This window comes from Pezoporus wallicus, unplaced genomic scaffold (genome assembly GCF_028554395.1).
Source record: "Pezoporus wallicus isolate ANWC-B61680 ecotype Strahan unplaced genomic scaffold, APGP_CSIRO_Pwel_v1 contig_6566, whole genome shotgun sequence".
Taxonomy (NCBI): domain Eukaryota; kingdom Metazoa; phylum Chordata; class Aves; order Psittaciformes; family Psittacidae; genus Pezoporus; species Pezoporus wallicus.
Window position 1 is genome coordinate 1,436,051 of NW_026638763.1, and position 14,868 is coordinate 1,450,918.

Consider the following 14,868-nt stretch of genomic DNA (forward strand, 5'->3'; position numbering starts at 1 on the left):
ACTGTCCCGTTTAATACATATTGCTACTTTTATTTTGCTACTCCTAGTGCTGATTTTCCTTTTATTCCATTATAATTTCAGCATTTCCTTCATGGTAAATTCTGAAAGTCTCAGCCTCGACACACTTTGAGCTATGCAAATTAAAAGATAGAAAAGGTAAGAGCTGAACTCAGTTTGAGAGGTAAATTTTAAAAATATTGGAAAGATACTGAAGTTGTAACCTTGGAGATGCCTTTTTTCTAGGCAGTTCAGATCGCCCCCTAGTGTGAAATCACAGGGAATGCTGTCTTACCTTAACTTTTGGCAGGCACACCTGGCAAATGTAAAGAAAAGGCAATCCTCCATTACTCTGAGCATAGAACCTTGTCCTGTGTCTGTTCTGTCTTCACATGGAACATATAATATTCACTAAGACCACTTTTCATACTTTTTCTTTACCACTGTCCTGGGCAAAATCTAGAATTATGTGTCTATGTGGACTAATTCCAACCATTTTGTAACAGTTTGAAGGTTATTCCATGACATACAAAGGGTAGTATCTGAAAAACCTCTATAATGAATATTAAAAGTTAAAATTTCATCTTAACCACGTCAAAGCACAAATGTTGTAAATATCCTTCATTTCTCCTTATTTCCCTTTTCTACTTATGAACTTTCATTCAATACTGCAATAAATTTGCTCACAATCCAGTAGTTTTTTAAATGTAATTTTTCTTTGGCCTGACGGATATTTACTCACTGAAACACAGGAGTAAATACCCCTATTGTTTCCTGCAAGTTTCTTATATTTATTCTCCTTTTCTTCAGAGGCATTGCAGATACAGTTCAAGTCCTATGTTCATTTTAGTAACTGAAAATCTCCTCTAAAAATATTTAGATAGTGAAAAAACAACTGAAGATTTTCTTTTTTAACTTCAGGCATTGAAATCCTACACCATATAACACCAACATGAGATTTTCCAAGCTGAAGAGATTAAAAGCTAGAGAATATAGAAATAGAAACTGCCATTTTTATGTACTTCTGTGTTACTAGCGTACCTCTAAAGCACTGCAACCATAAATACCCAAAACCTTTAGTGATTTTACATTCAGGTTATGAACCTGGCCTGCAAATCAAGGTAGGTGATTTCAGTTCCTATTACTTCAGCCAATAAAAAAGGTATTGCTAGTACAGTAGGTTTCTAATACATATACAATGTCTTCTCATTGGTCATACTAAGAATAGGGAAGCATCAGAAGCATTACTAGATGCATTTACTATTTCTACAAGATAGTATCAACCAAATAGAGCAAAAAGGCTTTATGGTATTAATTGCAATACATTGTATGTTTTGGCAAACAGAAATCCTCCTGAAAACATGATGCAACCTTACATGCTGTTTGAGTAGCAACTGATTTTTATACATCGTGCATTATGTTTGTATGGATGTAAGTCACTCCTATTTAGAATACAGAAATTTTAATCTGGCATTATATTTTTGTTATGTTCCTCTTTCTTTTTCTCTGTCACCACACATTATGTATTGAACACTCCCTGGCTCTCAGAAACCACCCAGCAATACTGCGTCCTTTCCTAGAAGACAAACTGCTTATCTATAGGCTAATTGTACAGATGTTGCCAACTTCCAGACTTACAAAGTCTTGATGTGACTGTCTAAAAATTTTACTTATAAAAATATTTACTTTCCCCCAAGATATGTATTTCTTTACCGGGAGAAATTTAGTGCCAAAGACTCGAAAACTTAACTGACATACGGAATCAAAACAAAGCTTCTTAGAACACTTCCTTCCATGTTTCTTGACAGAATAGTTCTGAACAGGTGCTAAAATATAAATATATAAAATGTAGAAATAATATAATAAATGGCTTTTCAGTTTATAAGAATTTCAGGATTGTACATTAATTGAGGATCTTTTTGCAGATAACTATTTAGAATAGTAGCAAAGTCAATGAAGTGTAAAGACAGACATTATTCACCTTTCACAAATCAGCATTTTTGTATTCTAAAATAGACTGAGTACTTACAAACAAAACCCCTAATAAACCCCCAAAACCTCACACTCCACAATGTGAAATCCCTCATACAAATTATCTTCTTTTTAAAACTCACCAATACATTTCAATAAAATCTCAGCATTTTGCACCATCTTCTTCACACTTCATAAAATACACTTATAAATAAAATTAGTTTCAAAATAACTTTCTTTAAAAAGTAGCACTTCATCCCATATCACAAGTGTCAAAATTTCTTTTTCTATAAATCACATTTGGTCAAAATAAGGACACTTCAATTGTTTTAGTTACCAGTATATTTGCTGTTCAGAATACACTGACTGTTCCCAGTTAAGCACTTATAAAAATATTAACCCAATCTATTCAACCCTTTCTTTTCCACAGACTATTAGAAATACAAGGAAAATAAACCAAATCTAGTACAGCTGACAGCTTCCAGGCATCATACCTTTTGGTCTATGGAGAATATGCAAGAGCCTTAATAAAGACAATATCTTTTTACAATCATGCTTTTGTAAACAAGTACTTCTAAGTTTTTCTGCAAAGTCTGCTTCAAGAACTATGAAGGTAACTAGTAAAAAAATAAAAAATATTAAAAGTTATATGCTTTCCCTCTATTGACCTTCCCTGGAAATGTTCTAGTTTTCTGATAAAGATGCTTGTTTGCTAATAAAATTAGAGATACCCAGCTCATTTCACGTGTGCACCATAAAATAGCACAACATGATTTTAAATTCTTGCTGCTACAGTTTCAAGCTCCTTGTTAAAGTGACGGCCAGTACCTTCTCCCCAGAGGAGCAATTGCTTATGGCCAAAGTTGCAGACAAAGATAATGAGAAATAAAAAGACTTCTTAAGACTATGATAGTTAAAAGCTTATAGAGAGGAACAGGAAAGTACATTTACAAGGCAAAAAGTGAGTGGAACAAAGAGGCAAAGTTGGAGCTAAGGGAACCATTTACTTCCCTTACTATTGCTGTGTTAGGAAAAGCTATAAATAAGGTTGAAAAAGTCATAGGCAGGGACTGTGCTTTCATACCATTGCAGCAGTAAGGCCTCACAGAGCTTCTCAAAGTGTGATTCACATCGTTCTTCCTGGTTATTCATGGATAACTCACTTTTCTCCTTATTAAACTGCATTACAGGGAGGTAAACTACATTTGCCATTTTCCTATGAATATTTCTTCCATAAAAAACTGCACTGAAGCTCTTACAGAGACTGCACAATAATGAACAGAGAGAAGTCCATGAAATAATTTCTCCATTACAATGTAGGCCTTAATGCAGAAAGAAATTAAGAACTTAATTTTGTATGGGAAACAGTGATACTCTGAAATCGAAGGTTAAAGCACTGAACTGTGACTTGGAAGACACGAATTTAATTTCTGGATCTTCCACTTAAGCAACCTTGCAGGAATTACTTCACAGGAGGATAATACCTTGTAGGACTGTTGGGGAGATAGCAGGATAGTTAGACCCATATGCAAATACACAGATATATACTCCTACTCAGTCTTTACTGTACATTAGATCTAAATTAAACCTGCACTGCCCACTGCAGCCTGACACTCATCACACCCTGACTTGGCTTTTGAGTTTCCATCCTATGCTTGCAGCTGAGGCTGCAGGTATCCATGTTTCTGAGAGCTGCTCAAGCCCAGGCTGCCGGCTTGTATCTCATCCAGCTGTGCCTGAAGTGGCACCAGGGTCTCTGGAGAAAGGACCTTAGCGCCAGTCTGGGTGCCTGCCATCAGCCACACATGATTCTACCAGGACAGAGACAGAGCTGGGACAATAGGCCAGACAAAGGATATTCGTCTCATCCCATTATAGGTGCTGTTAGGTGTACCCAGCACACTGAGGTTTTAGGATTATTTGTCACTTGTTCTTTGTCAGAATGTTAACGACTTCATTTATTTGCAGTGTAAATACACCTTTATACTTCTCATTAAGGTCAGGGAAATGACTTTTCACTCCTGAGGTAAAAAAAAAATGGCATTAATGCAAGCATTTCTGAAAGGAAATTAACCAAAGTTTCCTACATTGTAAAGACAGGTATAACAAATTTATTATTAGTATTCATTTAAATCTACATTTGACCATCTCATGCATTAGCTCCTTTTAAAAAAAAAAAAAAAAGAAAAAGAGGCAGAATATTTCAGCACACACAAAAATCCAATCCTGCAACTACACTGTATACACTTATTTGGCAGACATTAAAATTAATAGCACATACATCTAAAGGTATTATTAGATACATATAATTAAAACATGTTCATACATGTCTTTTGTGTATTTCTATATATAATTAAATCACAGAATACTTGAGGTTGAAAAGGACCTCTGGAGGTCATCTGGCCCAGTCTCTCTGCTCAGGCAGAGTTACATATAGCCAGCTGCCCAGACCTTGTTCAGATGGCTTCTGAGTATCTCCAGTGATGGAGACACATCTCTGGGTCACCTGTGCCAGCTCAGCCACCCTCAAAGTGAAAAAGCATTTCCTAACATTCACAGGGAACCTCCTGTACTTCAGTTTGCGCCTATTGTCTCTGGTCCTGTCACTGGGCACTGCGGAAAGTAGCCTGGATCCATCTTTTTTCTACCCTTCCTTCAGATACTTGCACACATTCATTGATGAGATCACCCCTGTGACTTCTTTCCTCCAGGCTAAACAGCCCCAGCTCTCTCAGCCTTTTGTCATAGGAGCGATGCTCCAATCCATCATCTCTGTGGCCCTTTGCTGGACTCACTCTAGTATGCCTCTTGTACTAGGGAGACCAGGACTGGACCCAGCAATCCAGGGGTGGCTTCATCAACTGCTGAGTAGAAGGGAAGGATGATCTCCCCTTGGCCTCCTGGAAGCACTCCTCCTAATGCAGCCCCAGATACCATTCACCTTCTTTGCCACAAAAGGCCCCCAGGTCCTTTCCCAAGAAGTTGCTTTCCAGCTGGGTGATCCATAGCTTGTATTGGTGGTGCATGGGGTTATTCCCTGACAGATGCAGGACTTAACAATTCCCCTTGTTAAAGTTTATGAAGTTGCTGTAGTTCCATTTCTCCAGCCAACAGACAGCACCATGACCCTCTGAGTGTCACCCGTTCCTCCCAGTCTGGTATTACATGCAAACTTGCTGAAGGTATGTTATGCCCCATGACTCAGACCACCAATGAAGAGCTTAAGCAGGGTTGGACCCAGTACTGACCCCTGGGATAGACTGCTAGTTAGTGGTCTCCAACTGGACTTTATGGCACTGATTACCACTCTCTGCACCCGGCCATTCAGCCAGTTTCAGTACACCTCACAGTCTGTAAATAAAACTCATACCTAGTTAGTAGGGGACAGAGTATTTTTATATGCATGTGAGACTCACTTTCTTCCTTTTGGGGCTCAGTGTTACATACACAAGTTGAAGAAGTAATTAAGGCTTTAGCTTTTGAAGAACAGTAACAGAAAAGGGATACTTGCAGTTCTAATAAGATCAATTCTTTATATAATAAGTTTTGAAAGGTTCAATATTATTATTTGCTTACAGAATTACAAGGACATAAATGGGTTTTAATGGCATGCCTTCCTGAAAGACAGAAAGGAGCTCTTTTGTCTCAGCCAAATAATATAAATGTTTTGAAACTGCTACCATGAAAGATCACCTGCTGGGATGGTTAGCCCCAGGGAAAGACATGCGTCTCAGGGTCCAAGGGCAGTTTTATAAGGAAACGAAATTCCAGTCTGGAGCTAAATCTCAGCTGTCAGAGATACAGCTTTGAAATCCAGATTTTAAACCCCCACAAATATCCTTTTAATAGTCATGGACTTGATTCTGAAGCATACACTGAAATGAGTATGATACAAAATGTGAACAGAAAAAACCCAGGTGGCTTCTGAATGACAGAAGCTAGAAGGCAGGGAGGGTCATACTGCCCCAGCAATCTATATGAGGACATGCTCCAAAACCCCCCCCTTCAATATCTGCTATGCTAGAGCTAAATTGTTCAAACTGGCTACAGCATGAGAGGTTGGGAAATGCAGCAGCTACCTTGTACGTCATACTCCTTTAAAAAAGAGGTATAATTTCTGTAGGAAAATCATGCAGCAGCAAATGTTGCTAATGCAAATCTCCAGCTCACTGTAGCTACTCATGCAAGGAATCAGTACATGATGGCACAATTTAAAAGTGTTACTGTTAATGGAAAAATGTAATTTAATAAAAAAAAAATCTTCTTTTAATATCCTAGGGAGGCAAGAAGAGGGTTTAAATAATTAATAAGGATTTCTCTACATCCTTATATTTTTCTTGTTTGACAGAAAATTTCACCACACAAAGTTTGGACCACGGATCCTTTGTTTTGTACCTTGTGTTAAATGAGGACTCAATATGATTCATAGGACTGATCACCTTTTGGTTAATGGACCCTATTTTGCTTGGCATTGTTCAGACACGGAACAAAATGACATTACTTCACCCTTTCTAAGACAACAGAGAGACAGAAACAAATGGACAGAACACAGGAAAAAGGGAGATAACATCCATCAGCATGACAGGCAGCGGTCTCAGCAAACCATCAGAATAACCTGTCAGAACTCTACAGGCATCACAAGAAAATCAAGGGATGACAAGAAAGACTAAGAAAATGTTGCTTTGAGATGTTAATACAGAGCTCTTCCCAAATGAGAAGGGCAAAAAACAACACTACCAAGATGGTTGCTTAAAAATAGTCTGCACTACTTGTGTTGCTTCATTTATACATGACACAAGCTTAACAGCCTGCTCCTCTCACAAACAACTCCACAGAAACAAAAGTTTGGGAATGAAACAGAAAACTGGCATGTATGCCTAAGAGGAGCTAAAACAAGAGTACAGCCCAGATATCAGAATTTGACTGACACAACAAAATATATAGTTTTTCTCACTACTGCCAAATTCACTCTGCCTTACCACCTTACTCTGTAAATGGAAAACTTGAAACTCTCAAGAGGTAATGTAGATAGGTATCATCTCATTTCACAGCAAACTAAAGAGTATAATCTATTTCATAGTAAGTTTCTCATATCAACACTCACAATCAATTATCTTTCCTGCAAAGATTATTCCTCTGTGTGAATGTCTATGTGCATCAGTGTGGACATATGAATTTATATGTTAAGAAGGAGCAAAAGTAGTAGAAGGGAACTAAAGTGGAAAGAGTACAGGGGTTTGCAATACTTTCTGTAGTCTTACCTCCATAACTTCGCACAAGGCACTGTAAGACTAACTTTAATTTCAATCTGTAAGTCTCACATAATCACCAACACAATTTATGTTCTAAGTTAATTTGCATGGTTCCCAAAGAGATAAGTTTTTTAAAATCTTCTCTGGAATCCAGTGATAAAAAATTGGGGAAAACTAGGATAAGAAGATAAGATGATGAATTAGCCCCTACAGAAAAGTTATCTTTTGCTGAGCCCAACAGGAAAACCTTGATAATCACTAAATGTTTTGTATTTGCTTTTCTTATTATCTCCAGCTTCATATTTTTACCGTGCCTGGGCAAGGCATTTGCAATTCTTTATCTTTTCCTTTTACAAAATATCAAATGAGGATAAAGGATTTGGGAACATCAGGTTTCATGAACACAAGAATAATATACATTTTCTATTTCTGCAGGTACCCTTCTCCTAAGTAAAGCATACATTTAAAATATTAGGCCATACACTTTACAAATTCTACCCACAATCAAAAGTGGCATTTTGACAGCAATTACAATACACGATAAACATCAAACAAGCTTTGAATGGAGAATTGTAACCTCTGGTTGTGAGGCATGGGAAGGAGGAGGAGGAGGAGAAGACTTAAAGTAACAAAAAGCAAGGTGAAGCCTTTACTTGTCATTCAGCACAAGTTAATGGGTATTATAAAAGGTCATCATTAAATTGCAAATAGCCAGTATTTTCACAACACTAATCATCTGATCTGAAATTTAAACAAGAGAAATAGTTCTATCTTCTATCTACAAAACCCATTACATTCTATGCTAAACATACTATTGTACTAATCTGAAACTCTAATGCCATTACTGCTAATGTTTCTGCCCCATCTTAGATAAGTATCTTTAAAACAATACATGACATTTTCCAGTTTTCCAACACTGTACTATTATTAATGCACTGAATACTGTCTGCATGGGCATCATTCTCTTCCCAGGTGAAGACAATGTAACCCACAAAAATGTAATACTGCATATGGTCATTGTAGAAGCACCTTTCATGGAAAGCAATGCAAACCCCTTGGGGCTATGTGAAAGATGCAGACAGCAGGTGAGGAGAAAGGGAACAGTAAACAAACAAGACTAGAAAGATCATTTAGTCATTATAGATCTTCCAGTGACTCTTGTAGGCAGCATAAGATTTACCAGGATATTTAAAAGGACACTGGAGAAATGTGAGCTTAATGCAGAGGAAGAATGCCTGTGTGATGATCTGAAAAGTAGGAAACATGCATCTTAGTAGAAAAAAAAACATTTCCCAAAGGATCTGTTTTCCCCCTCTGCAAAAAAGATTTTCAATTAATACTCATTAAAGTCTGAAGGACTAATCTACATCAGCTTTTTGGCATGGAAAAACTGGGAATCTGGATTTGCAGGAACTCCAGTTTCTAGAGCAATGTAAAGGAACCTTATAACATACGTACTACATACATATATAGTGTATACAGTATCACAGTATGCTAGAGATTGGAAGGGACCTCGAAAGATCATCTAGTCCAATCCACCTGCCGGAGCAGGAACACCTAGATAATGTTACACAGGAATGTGTCCAGGCGGGTTTTGAATGTCTCCAGAGAAGGAGACTCCACAATCTCCCTGGGCAGCCTGTTCTAGTGCTCTGTTACCCTCACTGAGAAGAAGTTTCTTCTCAAGTTTAAGTGGAACCTCTTGTGTTCCAGTTTGTATCCATTACCCCTTGTCCTATCATTGTTTGCCATGGAGTAGAGCCTGGCTCCATCCTCGTGACACTCCCCCTTTATATATTTATAGACACTTATAAGGTCACCCCTCAGTCTCTTCTCCAAACTATAGAGACCCAGCTCCCTCAGTCTTTCCTCATAAGGGAGATGCTCCACTCCCTTCATCATCTTAGTTGCCCTGCGCTGGACTCTCTCCAGCAGCTCTCTGTCCTTCTTGAACTGAAGGGCCCAGAACTGGACACAATATTCCAGATGCGGTCTCACCAGGGCAGAGTAGAGGGGAAGGAGGACCTCTCTCAACCTACTAACCACCCCCCTTCTAATACATCCCAGGATGCCATTGGCCTTCTTAGCCACAAGGGCACAGTGTTGGCTCATGGGCATCCTGTCGTCCACTAGGACCCCCAGGTCCCTCTCCCCTATATAGTAATATATACACACAAGCCAAATTTTGTTTTGTATTTCTTATACACTAGTTCTGGTAAGAAAAAACCTAAATAATTTAAAAAAACAAAAACCAAACATTTTTTCTCAAGTCAATAGAATGTTTTCTATCTATGCTATGAACTACAAGAAAATTATCATCTAGTGGATAATGATTTCCACCTTCTGTCTGTAAAATAATCAAATAGACAACCACAATCACTATATATACATTTAGTGAAAGTTCAGAATTTCTTTAAATGGGCCATTTTTATTTTATTCCCTATACAGAGAATTTAATCTAAGTCATTCTGCTCTGAAAAATCTTGATTTATGCATTTAATAACCTCTTGGACTTCCAAGGAAAGCGAGCTTCAGGACTGAAAAGCGGCTATGTCAAACTAAAAATGATAACCCAAGCTCTGTGTGCATTAACTGTTTGCCATGAGATTGCATTCTATAGCATCTCATAAGGTATGTGCTCCATTTGAAGCTCTTCTAAAAAAAAAAAATAATATTTACAACTTCTCTCCCCTCTCTGAATTTTTAGCTGCTTACAGCTAACAGAGTGCTAGAAGTAGCCCTTTCTTCAGCAGAGATCTGTTTTCTGGAAACACATGGGAACCTCAGTACTTCCAAGTCTGTTATTCCTCTGTCAAATTTGTCTGAAATTGGGAAGTGTGTTAAAAACAAAAACAACAAAAAAAAACCAAAACAAATAAACAAACACATCAATAGACAACATGCTGCCAGAAAAAAAAGCCTACCTTTAGCCAACCAGGCTACAACACAGCCTTTAGCATTAATAAGAGAAATAAGTGTCCTTTTCAATCACTTTAAAAAGATTGATTTTAAGTACTGGCATTTAGATAGGACAAATCTTTGTGAATTGAAATAACTAAATTTTAAATGTCCTTCCCCACCCCCCCACCCCCCGACATGCTTAAACATGTAGAAACTACAACTCATCATTTACACAAAAAGATTTTTAAGCAAATGAAAAGTTCACGTTTTTTCAGGAAGGCTGTCCTGGGTTCAGCAGTAGCAGTCATTTTTCTCCTTCTTAGTAGCTGGTGCAGTGCTGTGGTTTTGACTTTCGGCCTGGGAACAGCACTGATAACACTGATGTTTTTAGTTATTGCTCAGTAATGTTTACTCTGACCAAGGACTTTGTGAGTCTCATGCTCTGCCAGGGAGGAGGGGAAGCTGGGAGGAAGCAGAAACAGGACACCTGACCCAAACTGACCAAAGGGGTATTCCATACCACAGCACGTCATGCCCAGTATATAAACTGGGGGCAGTTACACAGAAGGGTTAGATCACTGCTCAGTTGGGCTGGGTATTGGTCAGCAGATGGTGAGCAGTTGTGTTCTCTTCCCTTGTTACTTCCCTCACCATTATCATTACTGGTGGTAGCAGCAGTGGTTTGTGTTATACCTTGGTTACTGGACTGTTCTTATTTCAACTCATGGAAGTTACATTTTTTCGATTCTCCTCCCCATCCCTCCGGGCGTGGGGTAGGGGAAGGAGGCGAATGAGACAGAGACTGAGTGGTTTCATTTACAGCTGGGCGTAAACCACTACAAAGGCGGTACAATTCTTTTGGTTTTTACATGCTTTTATATTCTTACATATTTAAAATTAGCATTTCTGTTCATTCTAAAGCACCATCCCAGGCCCTCACTTGGTTTAAAGCATTATCTTTACATGCAGGTCAACTTCATATTGCCAGTATATGAAATTAAATATCTACTGGGGGGGTGGGGTGGGGTGTTCAGCTGAGTTGCTGTTTCTCCAAGCACGTTCTAAAGTAGTTTCAAATAAGTTGAAAGACATTCAATTTATTTTCATTCCAGTAAATTGCTTTCTCAAGTGGCATTGTATCCTTAAGGTGTGATATCCAGTTACTAATTGTAGGAAATATTTAGAATTCCCCAGCACATAATAGTGTCTCTTCAGCAGTAACTAGAAGCACTAGATATAAGGATCTAGAATAAAGCTTTCAGTAAGATATAAAAATATCATTCAAGAAGGGTACAGAAAACAAAGCATACATAAAGATGTATAATATTTATCTGTTATTCAAGTGTAAGATAAAGGGAAAATTAAGGTAGAGATGTCCTTTCTTGACTAGCTTATGAGCTTCTACTACTGTGAATTACATATTTTATAGTTTAACATTCACAAGTATTTTGCAACAACTTTCCAAAGTAATTTGCAGCTTAAACCTGACTTCCTACTGCAGGTAAAGTCAAACTTTCAACAAGGCAAACAGGAAGATGAAAGTGATAACTTTAGACTTGCCCCTCTGCAGCCTGTCATGCATATAAATCTTGTGATGATGCAGCCTGTAAAGGTTACATTTCAATTGTTATTCCACCTGACCTACTGAAAATCTTGCCAAGTGTGGAAGTGTCTTCCTCCTCCTCTAGATTGTTTTGTTTTGCTTTTTAAACCAAAACAATACAGCACACCATTCTTGCACCTTCTGCTCTTCAAACAAGCCTAATAAGCCACTAATATGAGTGGATTTACTACGGACACCTCAGAGCAGCAGCAGACAGACACCAGTTGAAAGCTTTCATTCCTGATCGTACCAGTATGACTATTCAGTACAGGAGACAATTACTCAAAGTATTATTCCCTTACTAATATAGGATAGGTATTAGCCAGACAGAAAACCAGATTTGAGCACCTGAGGGTCTAAGCAGAAGCCTGCCCAGCCAGGGCAAAACTCAAAGCAGTGCAGTGGATATTTATTACAGATACCTAAAGGATTTGTGATCTTTGCGATGTAATTATTATATGTGTATTATCAATGTTTCCCTTTTCACAGACAAGACTTCCCTTACATCCACACCAGCATGTTGTAATTTGTGCCCTCAGCTCTGATTTTACATACTGTTTCTATGGTGTACTACTCTCATCCCAACATCGACTTTTTTTTAACAAGCGAGTTGATTGTCAAGATCTTAATCTGCATTAGAATTAAATTGCCCAAGTTTTTAAGCATTTAAAACATAACTACATTCAATTATGCTTCTTGGATGCAATGAGAAATTAAGTGGAGGAATACAGTTCGTTCTTCAGGGAGATACCTTCAGGAGTATTCGACTAGCAGTCTGAGTACAGCAACAAGCATTAAGCTACTTAAAGTTCGTTCAAATTACTAAGGTATTGATTATGAAATCAATTAAAATATATTCACACACAGACAACGCGTCTGAACTGTCTGAACTTTGCTACTAGCTTTAACATGGGGGGAGTGTTAATATCTTTATGTTTATTCTTCCTCAGCTGCAGCCAGCAAGCCCTGAAATGTCACTGCTTACAGGCTATTTGCACGATCAAACTAATCTAAATCTAAACTCTTCTTATTTTTGACCCAAGGGAATAAACTGCAATCAAATACAAATTGCAAAAACATTCAGCACCATAATTCACAGTTTCCAGGAACCTGAGTTCACAGTCATCTCTGTTTCCCATTTTCAGAACTGCTAACCAAATCCCACCCTTCTTACATAAAAAATGAATCTGAATTTGAACAGTTCTGCCCAGGTGTTTTACTCTATTTACGCTGCCACTAAATTTCATGACTTTTGCCATTTTCACATTCTTCAGAGAGAGTGCCCCCATGACTGCTGTCTGTAGGTTTTTTCAGAAGTTTACTTAAAGCAGATGCTTCTCAATGACCTGTTGAAAAATAAAACTCATCATGTATGTAACACTTAAATTAATGTACTGTTAATGGTTCCTACCAGCTCACTGCAAAGTCATGCACTTTTAAAACGCTGCTCAGTTTATACTCTCCATATTTCAGGCACTGAGTGTACTCTTTAGGATGCATGTGTGTGGTCACTTGAATATCAATAGGAACATCCTGGGGAAAAAAAAAGGAAAAACATTATTAGTTCTCAGAAATGCTCCGTAAGTTAAAATAAAGTACTACTGTTTATGGTACTATTTTGAAAATACAATTTTGTCTTATTTTTCCACTGTCTCCTCTATTCCATTTTTATAATTTTTTTTTAAATCACTGTTGTCCTGTTTTTATTAATTTTGGTACATACTGTTAAAGCTGAGTGCAGGTGTAACTGGGAGACTGGACTCTAGTGAACAGCTAAATACCATGATATTTTGTTAGTTTGTTCTTTTAAAACTATATGCTTACAAATTAATTTCTGGACATTTATATCAATCTAACATTGCCCTAGAAAGAGATCAAGCATCACTACTAATCCTTACCTGCAGTCAAGACAAACCAAAAAGCCCCCAAAACCCAAAAAACCCCAACACTTATATAGTTTAGCGTAACAGCAATAGGAAAAGAAGCAACTCTATACTGTAGATATGGTGAAGAAAAGTAAAATATAGCAAATAAAATTTTGCATTTATAAGAAAGTTTGAGTAATAATATGGGTATGACAAAAAATTGGCCTGCTACTTTAATTGTTAATGTCAGCCTGCCACTTTAATTGTTAATGTCAGATAGGTACCTGCTACTGGAAGAAAAGATGATGTTTAAAAAGGAAGGTTGTTGTTAGTATGAAATCTCCTATATTAAATTCAGGATAATCTCAGTTTTTAAATAAGTATTCGGTGGAAGATAGTCAGAATTTAAAGTCAAAATTCAGGTAAATGAATTATTTTTCCCCAAAACAGAAGCGTTTTAAGATTGTTTAACAGGGTTTAAAACTACCAACTGAAGATGCAGTATCTACCCTGCGCTGGACCATCTCACTGTTAAACAATAATTCAGGAGGTCTCAGTCTTTGGAATCTGTGGCTTCAGGAACAAACAGGAAAGCTAATTCTGTAATTTAAACAAAACGAATCATACAGTAGACACAAATTTAGAATTAACTCTGAAGATAATTTTAGGTGGAATAGGACATATTAAGAGTATGCTATAGAGACATCTCTCAAGAAGTGACAATCATCAAGAAAAACACCCTCATCATCAGATAATGGAAAGCAGAATCAGATACCGATTGCAGAGGATTGCACAGCAAAGATTCATGGATAAAGTAATTAAGATCCACTGCAGGACTGGATTCCCAAAAGATCCAAATCCTTCAGATGTATTTACTGAGCAGATAAGAGAAAGCAAAAATACTGAACACCAAGATACCTGTGAAACGTTAGCCCAGTTTTCTTGAGCTCCAGCAGTTAACCTAGAGGGATAAGAGCCACAGAATTGTTGGACTGTACCATCTTAGCAGAAAAAAAATATGCTTGCCTGGACACAGCAGAAACATTCTTGCTATTTATCAAGAACCCTACTGTAATCTTGATATTCAGCATTCATGCCATCAGACAGGGGGCTGACCTCAAACTGACCTCAACTCAGACTTGATCAGAATTGAGTTTTCAGGCTCTTCAACAAAAAGAAGAGATTTTCTGGAGCCAGGATTGACTTTGCCAGATAAGGGGCAGAAGGGTCTGCAACATGGGCAGCATGAGAAGGATTCTGGATGGAAGGGAACACACAC

The 14,868-nt window shown here is 37.7% G+C and overlaps 1 protein-coding gene across 1 annotated transcript in view; it reads right to left on the reverse strand.

Annotated features, from left to right (window-relative positions):
- SPAG16 (sperm associated antigen 16) overlaps positions 1-14,868 on the reverse strand; it is a 430,349-nt gene that overhangs the window by 344,248 nt on the left and 71,233 nt on the right. Inside the window, exon 10 of the mRNA XM_057412371.1 lies at positions 13,136-13,257. Coding sequence (XP_057268354.1) covers positions 13,136-13,257 — 122 coding nt within the window. The remainder of the gene's footprint in view (positions 1-13,135; positions 13,258-14,868) is intronic.